General features: G+C 47.8%; 1 protein-coding gene across 4 annotated transcripts in view; it reads left to right on the top strand.

The window, feature by feature from the left end:
- DAPK2 (death-associated protein kinase 2) overlaps positions 1-14,272 on the top strand; it is a 111,131-nt gene that overhangs the window by 75,674 nt on the left and 21,185 nt on the right. For all 4 annotated transcript variants that reach the window (XM_012645075.1, XM_012645076.1, XM_012645074.1 and 1 more), the window contains one exon: positions 8,761-8,890. In XM_012645075.1, the coding sequence (XP_012500529.1) occupies positions 8,761-8,890 (130 nt within the window). The remainder of the gene's footprint in view (positions 1-8,760; positions 8,891-14,272) is intronic.

Raw genomic sequence — 14,272 nt, forward strand, 5'->3', positions numbered from 1 at the left:
CCCGCCTCGGCCTCCCAGAGAGCTAGGATTACAGGCGTAAGCCACCGCGTCCGGCCTTATAATTTATTTTTTAATAATAGCCCTGTTTAACAACTAGTTCACAAAATTCCTGCCAATTTAACAATCCACCCTCATGAGCCAGTAGGCTCCAACACACCCCCGATTCTCTGAGATCCTGTAAACAAAAGCGTTTTGTAAACAGGACGGTGCTGTACTCAGGCTGAAGTGTTGCGGTGGCAGCAGGGCTGTGATAATAGTAATGGCAGCCAGCATTTATGGAGCACTTAACATTCATGCAGGCTCTTCTCTAAATGCTCCTCATGCACTTACTCATTTTTCCCACACAACAAACCTAGGAAGGAGGCCCTATGGTCATGCCCACTTTATAGAAAGGGGAGGTTCCTAGAGGGCTTCTAGGGCTTCATTGTGCCTCCTCAGAACCCCTTACCATATTCCCATTTTGCAGATGAGGGGCCCAAGGCTCAGAGAGATGAGTGACTTGCCAAGGTCACACAGCTAGCATGGGGCAGAAGTGGAACTGAAACCCATGTCTATCTGATGTCAGAGCCCTCTTTAACACTGGTTTTGCACACACTGAACACTGACTGATTTTGACTTCCTTGCAGAGCTTGCTTTACAATTCCGATTCTGGAACCCTACTCCTGGTTGAGTTGGATTTCGTTGGTTTACTGTTTTTAATACTGTCCCCAGGGGATTGTGATATGCAGTTAGCATAGATGGGGGCCCCCAAAGCACACCTGGGGCTCAGAATGTCTGGATTGGCCCAGGTTCCTCACTGGTTAGATGGAGGCAACATCCATCCTGATCTCACCTGGTGGCTTCAAGGGTCTGATAAAGGGATGTGCAGAGAGAGCCCACAACAATTGCTAGTTGTGGAGCATAGACCATAGTGCCAGTGCGCTCACTGGCCCAAGGTTGAAAGCCAGTGGTCCTGGAATGGCCTTGAAAGTGATATTTTATTTCTCTACCTCTATCCACGAGAACATACAGAGTAGTCGGTGGTTTTCTTTCCTGCTTTACCCGGCAGGGCAGCAGAAAATCAGAGCCGTGCAGCGGGTGAGTGGCCAGAGGCTGTGGTTTAACAAATCCAAGTGCATCTGAGTTCAGGCCCTTCCCTAAGCCACAGCTATGGCTTCCTGGGAAAAACATGGAGCTGAGCAGAAAATTGATGAAGCACCAGAGCCAGGTCAGAGAGGCACTCTTTGCTAGCAGGCAGGGGTGATCCCAGAATCTCAGCTCTACTACTTCCTAGCTGGGCAAACACTTAACCTCCCGTGCCTCGGTTTCTTCAGCTGTGAAATCAGCGTGATGGCAGCGCTTGCCTCACAGAGTGAGGATCAAATGAGATGAGTGTGACTACTTCGTAAACTGTGAAGTGCGACACATCTTGCTCTGCATGAACTGCCAGGCTGGGTGTGTGGAGGAACACAGGAGGAGGGGGAGAAGCAGGCCCTTCCCTCAGCAAGTGCATAATCTAGTGGGGGAGGCGAGACTCACAGAGCTCTCGGCAGTCTCGGTCATTGAGGTTGCTGCATGAGCAGGGCTGGGAGAGGGAAGGAGGGCCGGGCTGCATATTCAGATGATGCTTCCCGGAGGAGAGAGGATTCTGGCAGGGCCTGGAAGGATGGGCAGGGGTTCAATAGGCAGATGATAAAGATTCTCATTCTGGAAGGGAGAGAGATAGTCAAGGAAATAGTCACAAAGATGATAACTGCGTGCCACTTTATGTGCCTTGTTTGATCCTGATAGTAACCCTCTTGAGTTAGATTTTATTATTATTCCTAATTTATAGGGGAGAAACCTAAGCTGAGAGAGGTTAAGTAACTTGCCCAGTGTCAGGCTGCTGGTAAGTGACAGAACTGGGATTTGAACCCAGATTCCAAGCCCTGTCCCTGCCATTATCTATGTTGATTCTCCAAAAGCAGGATGTGCAAGAGATGCGTATGTGACTGCATTGGTTCATCCATCCATTTATCCAGCAAACAGTAACTGAGTACACACTACAGCACCAGCCACTTGGGTGCTAGGGATGGAAATGAGAGGCAAGGCCCCTGTCTTCCCTCATGGGGATTTAGTACAGTGAGGACAGGACATGTAGGGACAGAGGCATGTACAGGGTGCCACACAGGCCCTTGGGTGGGAACAACTAGCTCTGTATCAGAGGGGAGAGGGGTCACAGAAGACATTCAGGTGTGAGTGTGTCAGAGCTGGGAGGTGAGGGGGAGAAGGAGCTTGTCAGGAAGGGCGTTCCCACGGGGTGAACTGCAGAGCGGGGTGGGGTGATGAGGCAGTGTCAGAGATAGCAGAGAGGGCCAGAGGCCAGAGGTGGGACGAGGATAAGAGGCCCTATTCAGCCAGGCTAAGGTGGATGTTGGGCATGGGTCACACTGGAGACTTGTGGGGAGGGGCTGCCTGTGGTCCCATCTACAGTGTGCCAGGAGGAGAGGGAGCCATAGTACCCTGAACTCCTGTCCACAGAGGCCTGGCGGCAGCAGCTTTGCTTCCTCTGATTGCCCAGCACTGCCTGCATAATCTGAGCTGTGCCTGACATCACCAGAGAAGGTGCACAGGCAGCTGCCTTGTCCCCACAGCACAGACCTCACTCAGCAGCAGACAGGCCACACAGGCATCTGGAGAGGGCCCTGGGCAGGGGATCAGCAGACTTGGGCTCTGCTCCTTGCTCAGTGATGTTGGCAGTTTCTTGACCTCTCTGGACTGCTCTGCAACATGAAGGGACTAAATGATCTCTGAGGTCCCTTGCAGCCCCAACATTGTGAGTCTGGAGGTGAAATGGGGTGGGAGGGAGGAAGCAGAAGAGGAGTGGGGAGGAGGAGGTGGGTGTGTGAAAGGGCACATTCCTCAGCTGAGTGCAGGTGATTCAGCAGGGTTCAGTCTGAGCTCCCAGGAACAACTGCTAATGCTGCATCCCAGAAAAGAAAGAACAAACACGGCCATTGTTCCCCGAAATCTTGCTGGGTGCTGCACCTTACATGGACCATCTCTCTGAATCCTCAGAACAATCCTACACCTTGGTAGATATGGTCCTTATTTTATAGATGGGATACTGAGGCTCCAAGAGGTCCCGTGACTCTGCCCAGGTTTCATTCATTGTGAGTGGCAGAGCTGGGATTTGAACCCAGACCTGACTTCCAGCCCCCGTCCTTTGTGCTTTATTACACATCCCCCTGAGGGTGACTTCATCCTGCACAGGCTCTTGGGCATGCTGCGCTGGGGACACGGGTCTTCCCCGGAGGACTAGCTTCCAGTTGGCACCACAGCAGGCACTTCTGGCCAGATCCACCAGGACAGGAAGGGGCACGTTGGCCTCTCCCATGGGTGCCTGCCTGGTGGGCTGAGCTGGATAGGTTTGTTTTGACAGGTGAGGGCAGATCAACCTCCTGGTGGAAGCTCCAAGGTCCTGAGCTAGGTAGGCAGTGGCAGCAGCTACGGGAATGTGATTCCTCCCTCCAGCCGTGCTTTGGAGGTGAAGTCAGGTGTGTGGGTGAAGTATTTGGCTGAAGTAAATAAAGCTGGAGGAGAATGATAGGAGCGGGGAGTATGGATAGGATCATACTACCCCAGAGGGTGCTCTGGCTTGGGCCCAGCGGCCTGTTCTTCCTTCTTGACCTGGGGCCAGGAGGCCTGAGCCTTTACATATCCTGCTCAGAGCCCAGAGCCCAAAAATGTGGATTTTCCCATCCAGCTTGGGATGTTGTGCCACTTTGTAATTGCAGGGACTAGAGCTTTGGATGTCACCCAGTGTCTAACTTAGAGGTGGGGGGCTGAGGCCCATAGAAAGGAAGTGGCCTGCTTAAGCTCACACAGGCTTGGGTGGTGAAGCTGGAATGCGGTTTCCCATCCACAGGCCCGGGCTCTTCTTCACCACTCAGCTCTGTTCGTGAGAGAGGAAGCAGAGAAGCTTAGACCAAATCCTTGGGGAGCTGCTGCTTTGTTGGTCCTCGGGCTACATTTTGGACCCTCTTTTAGTGCCCTTCCCTCCTGACCCAGCCCTATTACAGCCCTATGGGAGGAGTGCGCTCTGGCGCCCCTAGTGGTGGTGGAGGGTCTCCACGGGGCAGAAAAGGAGTGGTCTCTGGACCTGGATTCTTTCAGTTCACTTTAGCAAATATTAATGAAAGGTGCAGGATGGAAGACACCATAGGGGATGCCAGGAACCATAAAACCAATTTGAATTTTCCAAGGGAAAGGGGCACCACCTAGGAAAGTGGCATCACGTATGAGAGAGAGCCTACAGCTTAGGATGCCAGCAAGCGTCATCTGTGCTGAGGTTAGCACAAGGTCAAGGGGAAGCTTCGTTGAAAAGTAAGGGAGTAGAAGGAGGCAGGGGTCGTGGGTGAATAGGCTCTGCAAGTGTGAGGAGGAGTAGGAAAGCCATTCCTGGCCACAGGAACAACCAGAGCAAAGGATGGAATCAAGATGTCGTTCTGGGTGGAAATACCCACCCTGAGAGGATATAGGGCAGGTCCAAGCAAGTGACGGGCAGTAAGCCTGGACAGGGAGCAGAGGCAGCCGGTGCCTCCAATGCGTCAAATATCAGGCAGGGCATTTGGGTTTCTCTGCTGGTCAATGGGACCATGGAAAATACTTAACCAGACTGAGTGGCGTGATGGGGAGAAAGTAACAAGTGTTGGGGAAGCCTCCCTGGCCTCCAACTTTGACATTATGACCTGTTGCACTTTGGGCAAATCACCTGACTCTCTGAGCCTCAGTTTTCTCATCTGTGAAATAGGCTTCATAATGGTACCTACCACTCAGGGTGGCTGCAAGGATCACATAGAGCACTAGCATAAACATGCTACAGCAATCTGTAGCACTTGGTAAACATGCTATAATCTCTGCCCTGCCTCCAGACTATCATCAGGCTATTAGTGGAGGTCGAGACAGCAAGAAGGAGCTGCAGATATGGAGGTCCAAATCCCCGGGAGAGCCTTGAATCCCCTTGGTGGCCTGGGAAGGAAGCAGAAACATTGTTCAGTGGCAGGGAGCCCATGGCCTGTTCACTCCCAGTCAGGGCAGGTCTGAGTCTGCAGGTGTGTCTGGTCCAAATGGCCCTCACAGTGAGTGTAGGGTGGAGACAAGAACCCAGGTCCTGATCACCCAACAGAACGTTCCTGCTGTCCCACAGCCACCTCCCAGCCTGAAACCCCCAGGCCACATCCCTTTATCCAGACCCAGCTTGGGTACCTGGCCAGGACCTCTGTTTTCTCATCTGAAATGAGGATGTCCAGCTCAGGAGCTCGTGAGGCTCTGAGGGCCAGGCCAGGGGTGAGGTCAGGGGCTACTCACCTGTGTGAAAACATCACCAGAAAAAAAGGCATCCTGGGGGTGGGAAGCAGGTGCCAGAGCCAGGCATGAAGTTGCCCTGGGTTGCCTGGCCCAAGGGGCATTCCTGCTTCTCCCTGGGACAGGTTGATAAGAGCCTTGAGAAGCAAGGAAGGGGGATCACTTAGTGGTCAGGAGCATAAGCTTTGGGGTCTGACAGATTAGGTTAAAATCCCCGTGTCCATGAGCTGGTGCTACAGTCTTGGTTTCTTTTTCTGGAAAAGAGGAATGATAACACCCACCACATAAGGTAGTTGAGAGAGTTGAATGAAGCATAAAGTATGTCACGTGCTTAGTTAGCTTTAGGTCCTATATATTGCAGGGGCTTCATAAATGGCACCTGTCTTTACTCATGGAACATTTATTGAGCACTTAGTGGATGCCAGGCTGTATCCCAAGCTCTGGGGAGATGAGGGGACCAAAACCCTTGCGAAGCTCGCAGCCTAGTGGAGGGCGACAGACAAGTAAGCAGATCGGCTTGACCGTGTAAGAAGCACTGCAGTAGCGAAGTACAGGGTATTTTCAGAACCGAGGAGGTGGTGAGCACGGCATGGCGGGAGCAGGGAAGGCCTCCTAGAGGAGGTGCTATTTTTACTGAAACGTGAAGAGGAATTAGCCAGGTTTGGGAAGGGGGTAGTGCAGGGAGAGTGTCCCTGGCAGAGATATCACCTGCTCTGTGTTAGGTTTAGTGTGGGGTTGAGGACAGATGATACTCGGGTGAAAAAATGTGGCCTTGCCCTGAGGTTCTCATAAGCCAGTGGAGAGCTCTTTCCCCTGGGCCGTGGGCCACAGAGGTGAGCGGATATGGGACTGGGAGCCTTCTCACCTCCCCGAGGCAGCATTGCCTTGGAAATCTCAGCCTCAATTCTCCCCCGCCTCTGCCCTGCTTCCCCGTAGTCCTGGGGATCACCAGGTCTAGTGTGTCCACCTCTGCCCACTGTGGTTTCCACCATCAGTGTGTTGTGTGGTGGTATCCTGGGCCCTAAGCTATGGTGGTCAACAGGGCCTGGGCCCTTGTCCCTGAGCCCTAGAGAGGGGTCTCAGGGCTTTCCCCTAGGAGACAGGAGAAGTTCCTAAGAATGGAGGGAGTGGCTGCCTGCCTGGGAGATGGTGGGCAGCAGGGAGGGTGCAGCTCACTGCATGGGGAGCTAGGACTCTTGGGGTCCATGCGCAGTCACCAGCGGGCTGGGTTGGAGGCACTGGAGTCCCCACTGCCTGGATCCACCAGCCTGGATCCTGTCTACTCACTTCCCCACCCTCACTCCCTTCTGCAGAGCCTAAGCATCTGCTCTGCTTTCGGAAAAGACTTTGACACATTTTCAAAATAATGTCGAGAGTAATCTCCAGAGGGGAAGAAGAATAAACAAGCTTAAAAAATGCAACAGGAAATGTGTTGTGTGTGTGTGTGTATTTTTTTAAGGGGAAACAAAAAAAGCAAAGGAGGGCCTCAGCCAGTTCCTTTGAGTGAAAGTTTCCAGCTGGGAGGTCACAGAGACTTCAGGGAGCCAGGGCACCTGGGGTAAGGTTTCAGTCCAGATGCAGCATCAGCTCAGCTAACAGCTGGGAGCCAGCGGCCGTGCTCTGTGCTGCAGGGGCAAAGGTGCAGAGATCTGAGGCCTCCTGCTAGCCGAGGACAACTCTGGTGGGGGGCTAGGACAGACAGCAAAGGACTGTTGGACAAGGGAGAGCATGCTAAATGTCATAACAGAAATGTTCAAATAAGGCTGAAGGGACCTGGGGGAGGGAGGGCTCACTCCTGGTGGGCGGGTAGTAGGGGGGTTCGGGGCTTCTGAGGAAAGTCTTCAAGGATGAGTTGGGTCAAGTTAGACTTTGGAGCCCAGCAAGGATTTCGATGGGCAGAGATTGAACAGAAGGCCTTCCAGGTAGCCCCAGAGCAGATGGTGTGGGCAGAGGTGCAAGGTGGGAAATTCTTTGGTGCTTTGAGAAACAAGGATATTTAATTTTCTTAAACATGTATTTATTTAACAGCTATATTGAGATATAATTCACATACCATACAATTCACTCACTTTATGCAATGTACAAAGTTATATAACCAACACCATAGTCATTTATAGGATAATTTTAGAATCAACTTTAGAACATTTGCATCACCCCAAAAAGCAGCCATGTACTCGTTAGCAGTCACTCCCCGTTCCTCCATTCCCCCAGTCCTAGGCAACTGCTAATCTACTTTCTGTTTCTATGGATTTGCCTATTCTGGGTATTTCATATAAATGGAATTATATATGTGATCCTTTGCGACTGGTTCTCTCACTTGGCATAATGTTTTCAAGATTCGTCCATGCTGTAGCAGGTGTCAGTATGTCATTCCTTTCTGTTTTTGTTTGACTTCATTTCTTTTTATGGCTGAATAGTATTCACATACAAATACTGTATGTAGCGTGGCTGTATCACATTTGGTTTATCTATTCATCAGCTGATGGACATTGGGGTGTTTTCACTCTAGGGCTATTGTGAATACGCAGCTATAAACAGTTGTGTACACATTTTAGTGTGAATGTGTTTTTAAGACATTCCATTTTGAATGGAGTCTAGGACAGTCATGGGGAGTGGGAGAAAGAGGGTGAAGCAGAAGGACCTGCTCACCCACTTCATCGTCTGAGTGGTTGGGTGGGAGTGAGAAGGGACAGCTCGGTTCCTGCTCTGGCCTCACTGGGAGTCCGGGGTATGTGAGGACCAGGCTCCTGGGATATGTGAGGTGCTGTCCCTCCACCCCCACCAACCCGCATTGTTGTGTCAGACCTGGCAGCTGTTTGCTGGGCTGGAAATAGCCTGAGCAGCTGGTATTTTCCCTGGAAATTGGGTGCATTTTTTTCCCTGTGTCCTGCTGAGGGCCAAAATTAGTTAAACACACAGAGAAATGTGAACCATGCAGTCAATCTAGAGGAGGGGAGTGTTGTCAACAGGAAGCTGGCTGGCCGGGGGAAACGGGTGGTCAGGAAGACCAAGGTCAGTGAGCCCAAGTAAGACGAGGCTGAGCCTCGATGCCCTGTCCCCATCACACTCACACAGAGGTGGTGGTTTTGTTTACCGGAAATGCTGCAAGTGTCTCATTTGACAGATCAGGAAACAGAAGCACTGCATTAAAGGGATCTGCCACTCAGAGACAGAAGAGAGAGTAAAGCTGAAGTCTTCAGTTCTGCTGTTAGCAAAAGGTTTGGTGAAACCCAGGCCTTGCTCTCAGCCCTATGCCTGTTTCTGAGTTCACAGGGGAAGACTGAGGACACAAAAACAAGAAAGAGTTTATGCTGTTTTAGTCTCCTAAAAAAGGAAACCCCAACCACACCCCAAACCCCAAAGCAAAAACACAAAACAGGGCTTTAATTACCACCTTTTTTTCCCTTCCTTCCTTTTTTTTTTTTTATTCTCCAGCCAGAAAACATTATGTTGTTAGACAAGAATATTCCCATTCCACACATCAAGCTGATTGACTTTGGCCTGGCTCATGAAATAGAAGATGGAGTTGAATTTAAGAGCATTTTTGGGACGCCAGAATTTGTTGGTGAGTTTCAGGCAAAGAATCTGGCATCAAAGGTAGAGAAATCCCAGGAACAAACCAGTGTCTGGGGTTATGGCCTCTGGGGTGAGAGTCGATGCCTGGGGACATCCCCTAGAAACCTAATGGGTGGGGAAGGAAGTGTCTTGCTGGGCCTCTGCATGAGGGTGCAAGCGCAGGCTTTGAGCACCCAGTGGGGCTCGGGGTGGGGGTGGGGGTGTACAGTTAGGGCTAGAGGCCTTTGCAGAGTGAAATCTCCCAAGCCGGCCCCACCTCCTCCTCTTAGATGAGTTTATTGTGAGGATTTAAAACTGCCTCACCCTCTTGTATTCCCATAAACTCAACCTTCTCTAAAATAGCTTGATTTCCTGGAGAGGAAAAAGGAAGCCATCTGCCAGACATACCCATTCACCTCTCTGTGTGCCTGGCCTTTCTTCATGCATGGGGTGCCCAGCTCCTGTGGAGCCCTGGCTGCTTTCTCTTCCCCCTATTTCTCTCACCCTTAGCCCAGGCCCCTGCCTGTCCTGCCCCCAGAAGCCCCCTTATATGGCTTGGGCTGGGGGTTCAGAGTCATGAAGAAACAGTCCTGCAGAGGGGAAAGGAATAGATAGAACCACCATCTATTTGGGAGTTGGAGTGGTCTTAGACATGGAGGGAGGGTGTGGTCTCCTCAAAATCTAGGAACTAAAGCTTCTGACCACAGTCTAATCAAAAAGGAAAATAGAATGTGTTAGACCATCCGTCCTGATGGATTTCCAAGCCGCATATATTAGCTCTGCAGTCACTATGGAACGTTGCTGCAGAGACCCCACAGACCTCAGGGCAGGGAACCCTTGTTGTGTGTGCCAGGCACTATGTCTTGCATGCTACATACATCATCCCAATTAATCCTCAAATGGCTTCATGAACCAGATTTAGTTATTTTCTCCATTAAGTGCCTTGTTCAAGTGCAACACAACCAGTAAGTAGGTGGTGGAGCTGAGATTCAAATACAGATACAGCTAACATCAAAGCCTATGCCCCTTCTGCTATACCTGGTTCTCTCTCTAAGAAGACCCCCAAGGAGCTTACAGTTTAGTTGTGGAAACAAGACATCAAACCACTAAATAAGAGTGCTGGAAGGATCTTTTCAGATCATCTGGTCCAGTTTAACTAATGTGGAAATGGAGGGCTGGGGGATTTTAGTTAAGGTCAACCAAGGTTATTCTTCACCTACTGCATGGTGCACTGAGTGAGCCACATTCAGAACGACATACCGAAGGTCATAAGTTGGTGGCAGAGCCAACTTAAACCTGGGACACAGACATCAGAAGTTTGAGAGAGCAGTTGCTGCCTACCATTCACATATATGGTAAAAATGCATGTTTATTAGTTAAGTTTATTCCAGTTGTTAAATAACAATAGTTCAACTAGAAATTCAGAGCAATAATGGAAGGGGTGTCGCAAGACAGGATGTTAATTGTAAAGCAAGTCATATAAGACCGCTCTGAGAGACTGTTCAGACAAGATATCCGCTCTGGCAAGGTCAATGGGATCAGTCATGAACTTGAGTCAGTAAGGGGCAAAGGGCTGCTGTTGGGGGTGGGAAAAGTCTCTGAAGCAGGGTGGGAAGTGAGCGAGGGTAGAGGAGGAACACATCCCAGGTTCTGTGATACCGTAGCAGAAGAGTAAGACCAGAATGAGTGCATGCATCAGGGGCAAGTCACTGTCTACTCTGAATGGAGCCAAGAGTTCACGCCAGACTGTTGGTATGAGTGATGTTGATGAGTGGGACCAGATTATGGAAGGTTTTCCCAGTGGTATGCTGATAAATGTCTAACAATGAGGTCTCAAAAAAAATCCTTAATTTATAGCATTGGCCAGTTTCAAGATACCAACATGTTATCATTGAATACAGAGCTGGGAAGAGATAGATGCACATAATTGGCTCTTATTAGCCAGTATGGTTTTATTTGCAATGGTTTTGTTTGCACCTTACAGATATACAGGGCAACGTGCCTAAGCCGCTGCCTTTCCCAAGATCCCTGAGCAACAGATTGTAAGCACTTTCCCCTATTCCCATCACTCCTCTGAAATTTTAACCTGAGAGCCAGGGTTAAAAAGTTAGTGTCAGCTTTCAGTAGTGTGGTGGACAAAAGGCTCTCCCACTACAAAACTGGATTCTTGAGGAAAAAAAATTCTTTTCAATGAATTTTGGGCTCATAGAAAATGAGAAATCTTTAAAGATAATAACTCTTTCAGCAACACCTGTTCCACCCCCAAAAACTAGTGAATTGAACTTAGAGCTGGAGCTGTGAGCAGCAAAAAAATAAAAAGAAAGAAAGAAAGAAATGGGAGGACCTCCTAGAGACAAGTGCACACATCAGCATCTCAATCAGAGACTAGCAAGATTTAGATGTTCAAGGACATAAGACATTGAAATGATCAAATTTTGACTATAAAATAAGTGGAATGTATATAGAAACAAAAGGTAGAATCGCAAGAATGAGCAAGCAAGAAGAGATGTCAAAAATGACCAGGCAAATTTTTAAAAGAACCAGATAGATGTAACTTTTAAAAATTCAAAAGAAATTCAATATATAATTTTTGAAATTTAAAACTCAATGAGGCTGAATGAGGTGGCTTATGACTGTAATTCTAGTACTCTGGGAGGCTGTGGCAGGAGGATGAAACCAGGCTTGAGGTCCGGAGTTTGAAACCAGTCTGAGCAAGAGCAAGATCCCATTTCTACAAAAAATAGAAAAAATTAGCTGAGTGTGTGGCCTGCACCTGTAATCTCATCTACTCAGGAGGCTGAGGCAGGAGGATGTTTTGAACCCAGGAGTTTGAGGTTGCAGTGAGCTATGATGACACCACTGCACTATAGACAGTGCAACAGAGCAAGACTCTGTCTCAAAAAAACAAAACAAACAAAACACAACCCTCAATGCATGGGTTAAATAGCAGATTGCACACAGCTGAGGAGAGAATGGAAGACTTAAAAGACTGAGCTGAAAAAAATTAGCTAGAGTACCATAGAATGACAAAGACATGGCAATATGAAAGAAAGGATAAGTAAAAGAGGGTAAAAAAAAAAAAAGCCTAACATAGGTCTCTTTGGAATCCAAAAAGAAGGAAATAGAGACAATAAAGGAGAAGCAACATTTGAGGGGAATGGCTGAGAATTTTCGGAACTGCATCCATGCACAGATACAGAAGCACAATGTATATCACGCAGAAAAAAAATAAATGCATACCTAGACACATTACAGTGAAGCTAGGGTACCAAAGACAAAGCAGCCAGAGAGAAAAGACAGATCACCTACAAAAGAACAATAATTAGATTGACAACATATTTCTCAAAACAACAATAGAAGCCAGTAGCCAATGGAATATTTTCTTAAAGAGCTGAGGAAAAATAAAAAACCCGTAGTTGTGTGCCCAGAAATATTATATTTTAAGAATAAGGAGAAAGATTCAGGAAAAACACAAAGAACAACAATAAACCCCCAAAACATTAAAATAGAGTTTACTACCAATAGACCTTCATTAATAGAACTTCTGAAAGATGTACTTCTTTCTCTCTCTCTTTTTTTTCTTTTTTTTCAAGACAGGATCTCGCTCTGTCACCCGGGCTAGAGTACAAAGCATCATCGTAGCTCACTGTAGCCTCAACCTCTTGGGCTCAAGTGATCCTCCTACCTCAGCCTCCCAAGTAGCTGGGACTACAGGTGCATACCACCATGCCTAGTTAATTGTTCTATCTTCTGTAGAGACAGGGTCTTGCTCTTGCTCAGGCTGGTCTCAAACTCCTGGCCTTAAGCAATCCTCCTGCCTCAGTCTCCCAAAATGTAAAAGATATACTTCTAAATTGAGGAAATGAACTCTGAAGGGCAATCTCAAAGCAAGAAGTAATAGGAGCAAAGAAATCAGTAAACATTAGGTAAATATAAACATTTTCTGTCTAAAAAATGATAATGATAAAGTTTTAATTGTGGAGTTAAAAATGGACAGAACTAAAAACTGAAGAAAATAATGTTAGCTAGAACAGAGTGTTTGAAATTACTGTCCTAAGGTTCTTGGATTGTTTGAGAAGGGTCAAAATGCTGATTTATGTTAGAATTTGTTAGATATCTGTAGTCAAGTCTCAAGGGTAGCCATTTAAAAAAAAAAAAAAAAGAAGTTGGGGAAAAAACAGTAAGAAAACTAACCAAAAATCTCCATTAAAAAAAAAACGCAAAAAAAAAAAAAAAAAAAGGCAAGAAAGGAGAAGGAAAGCACACACACATGAAAAATAGACAAAAGCACATAGATGACATACATATATCTCAAGCAGATTAACACTGGAAAGTGAGTTGTGCTTCTCAAACTATAGTTTTTTCTTTTTTAAAAAGTTTCAATCTGTCCTGGACTCTATTTTAGTATAATCCAAGGAAAATAAATTCCTAGAAAGATGATCAGAGTTTGGCTATCACAGCAATGTCAAATTGCTATAAGTCTCTAAATGCATACTCCTAATTTCCACACCTATCTCGTTGGACCAGTGACGATCTGCAGACTGTGTCTGTGGACCATACTGTGAATGTCACTGTCCTAAAGAAAGTTTTTCACATGCACGTCAAGAGGCACATACAAAAAAGTTCATAGCAATTTTGTTCCAATAACAAAAGAAACGGAAACCATCCAAATGATCTCTGAGAGGAGAATGACTAAAACATGATATATATTCACACAATGAACTACTATAGAGCAGCGAACATGAAAAAACATGGATGAACACTCAGTGAACACTAGAAGCATAATGTTGAGCGAAAAAATCAAATGATCTGAGTGACTGTAGATCACTTGCAGTATGATGCCACTTTTGTAAACCTAAAAAGTAAGCGACACCAGGACAGCGGTCCCCTGTGTCTTGCAGTGTGGAGAGGCAGGAGGGATGGTAGACACACCCTGTGGATGCAGCGGTTCTGCTGCTGTTCTAGATACGCAAACTCAGCTTTTCCCACCTTTTTCATTAGCAGTTGAACAGGCTCAGTCCTTCCTCCTTCTCAAGCTACTGCCCTCTCTTTCACTTCCATTTCACCAATGAGCTTTTTAAAAGGGTCATCTACACTCTTTTCTCCGCTTTCCACCTTCTGGACACTCTGGGTGCTGCAGTGAGTGTGAATCCAGTGCTTGCTTTCCAGTGCTCATCTGCTTGCTCTCTGGGAGTGCCTGGTCCACTTCTGTCCTCTCCTCGGTAGAGGCTTCTCTCCTAGACGCTGCACCCTCTCCTGGTCCACATCATTGGCTCAGCTCCTGTTTCTACCTGTACATTGATGAGGCATTTGTTGGCTCTGGCCCACTCCCCGTAGCCTGCCCCCGGACATCTTCCTCTGGCACCGCTCAGGCACCTCAAGCTCATCATCT

This window comes from Propithecus coquereli, unplaced genomic scaffold (genome assembly GCF_000956105.1).
Source record: "Propithecus coquereli isolate 6110/MARCELLA unplaced genomic scaffold, Pcoq_1.0 Scaffold224, whole genome shotgun sequence".
Taxonomy (NCBI): domain Eukaryota; kingdom Metazoa; phylum Chordata; class Mammalia; order Primates; family Indriidae; genus Propithecus; species Propithecus coquereli.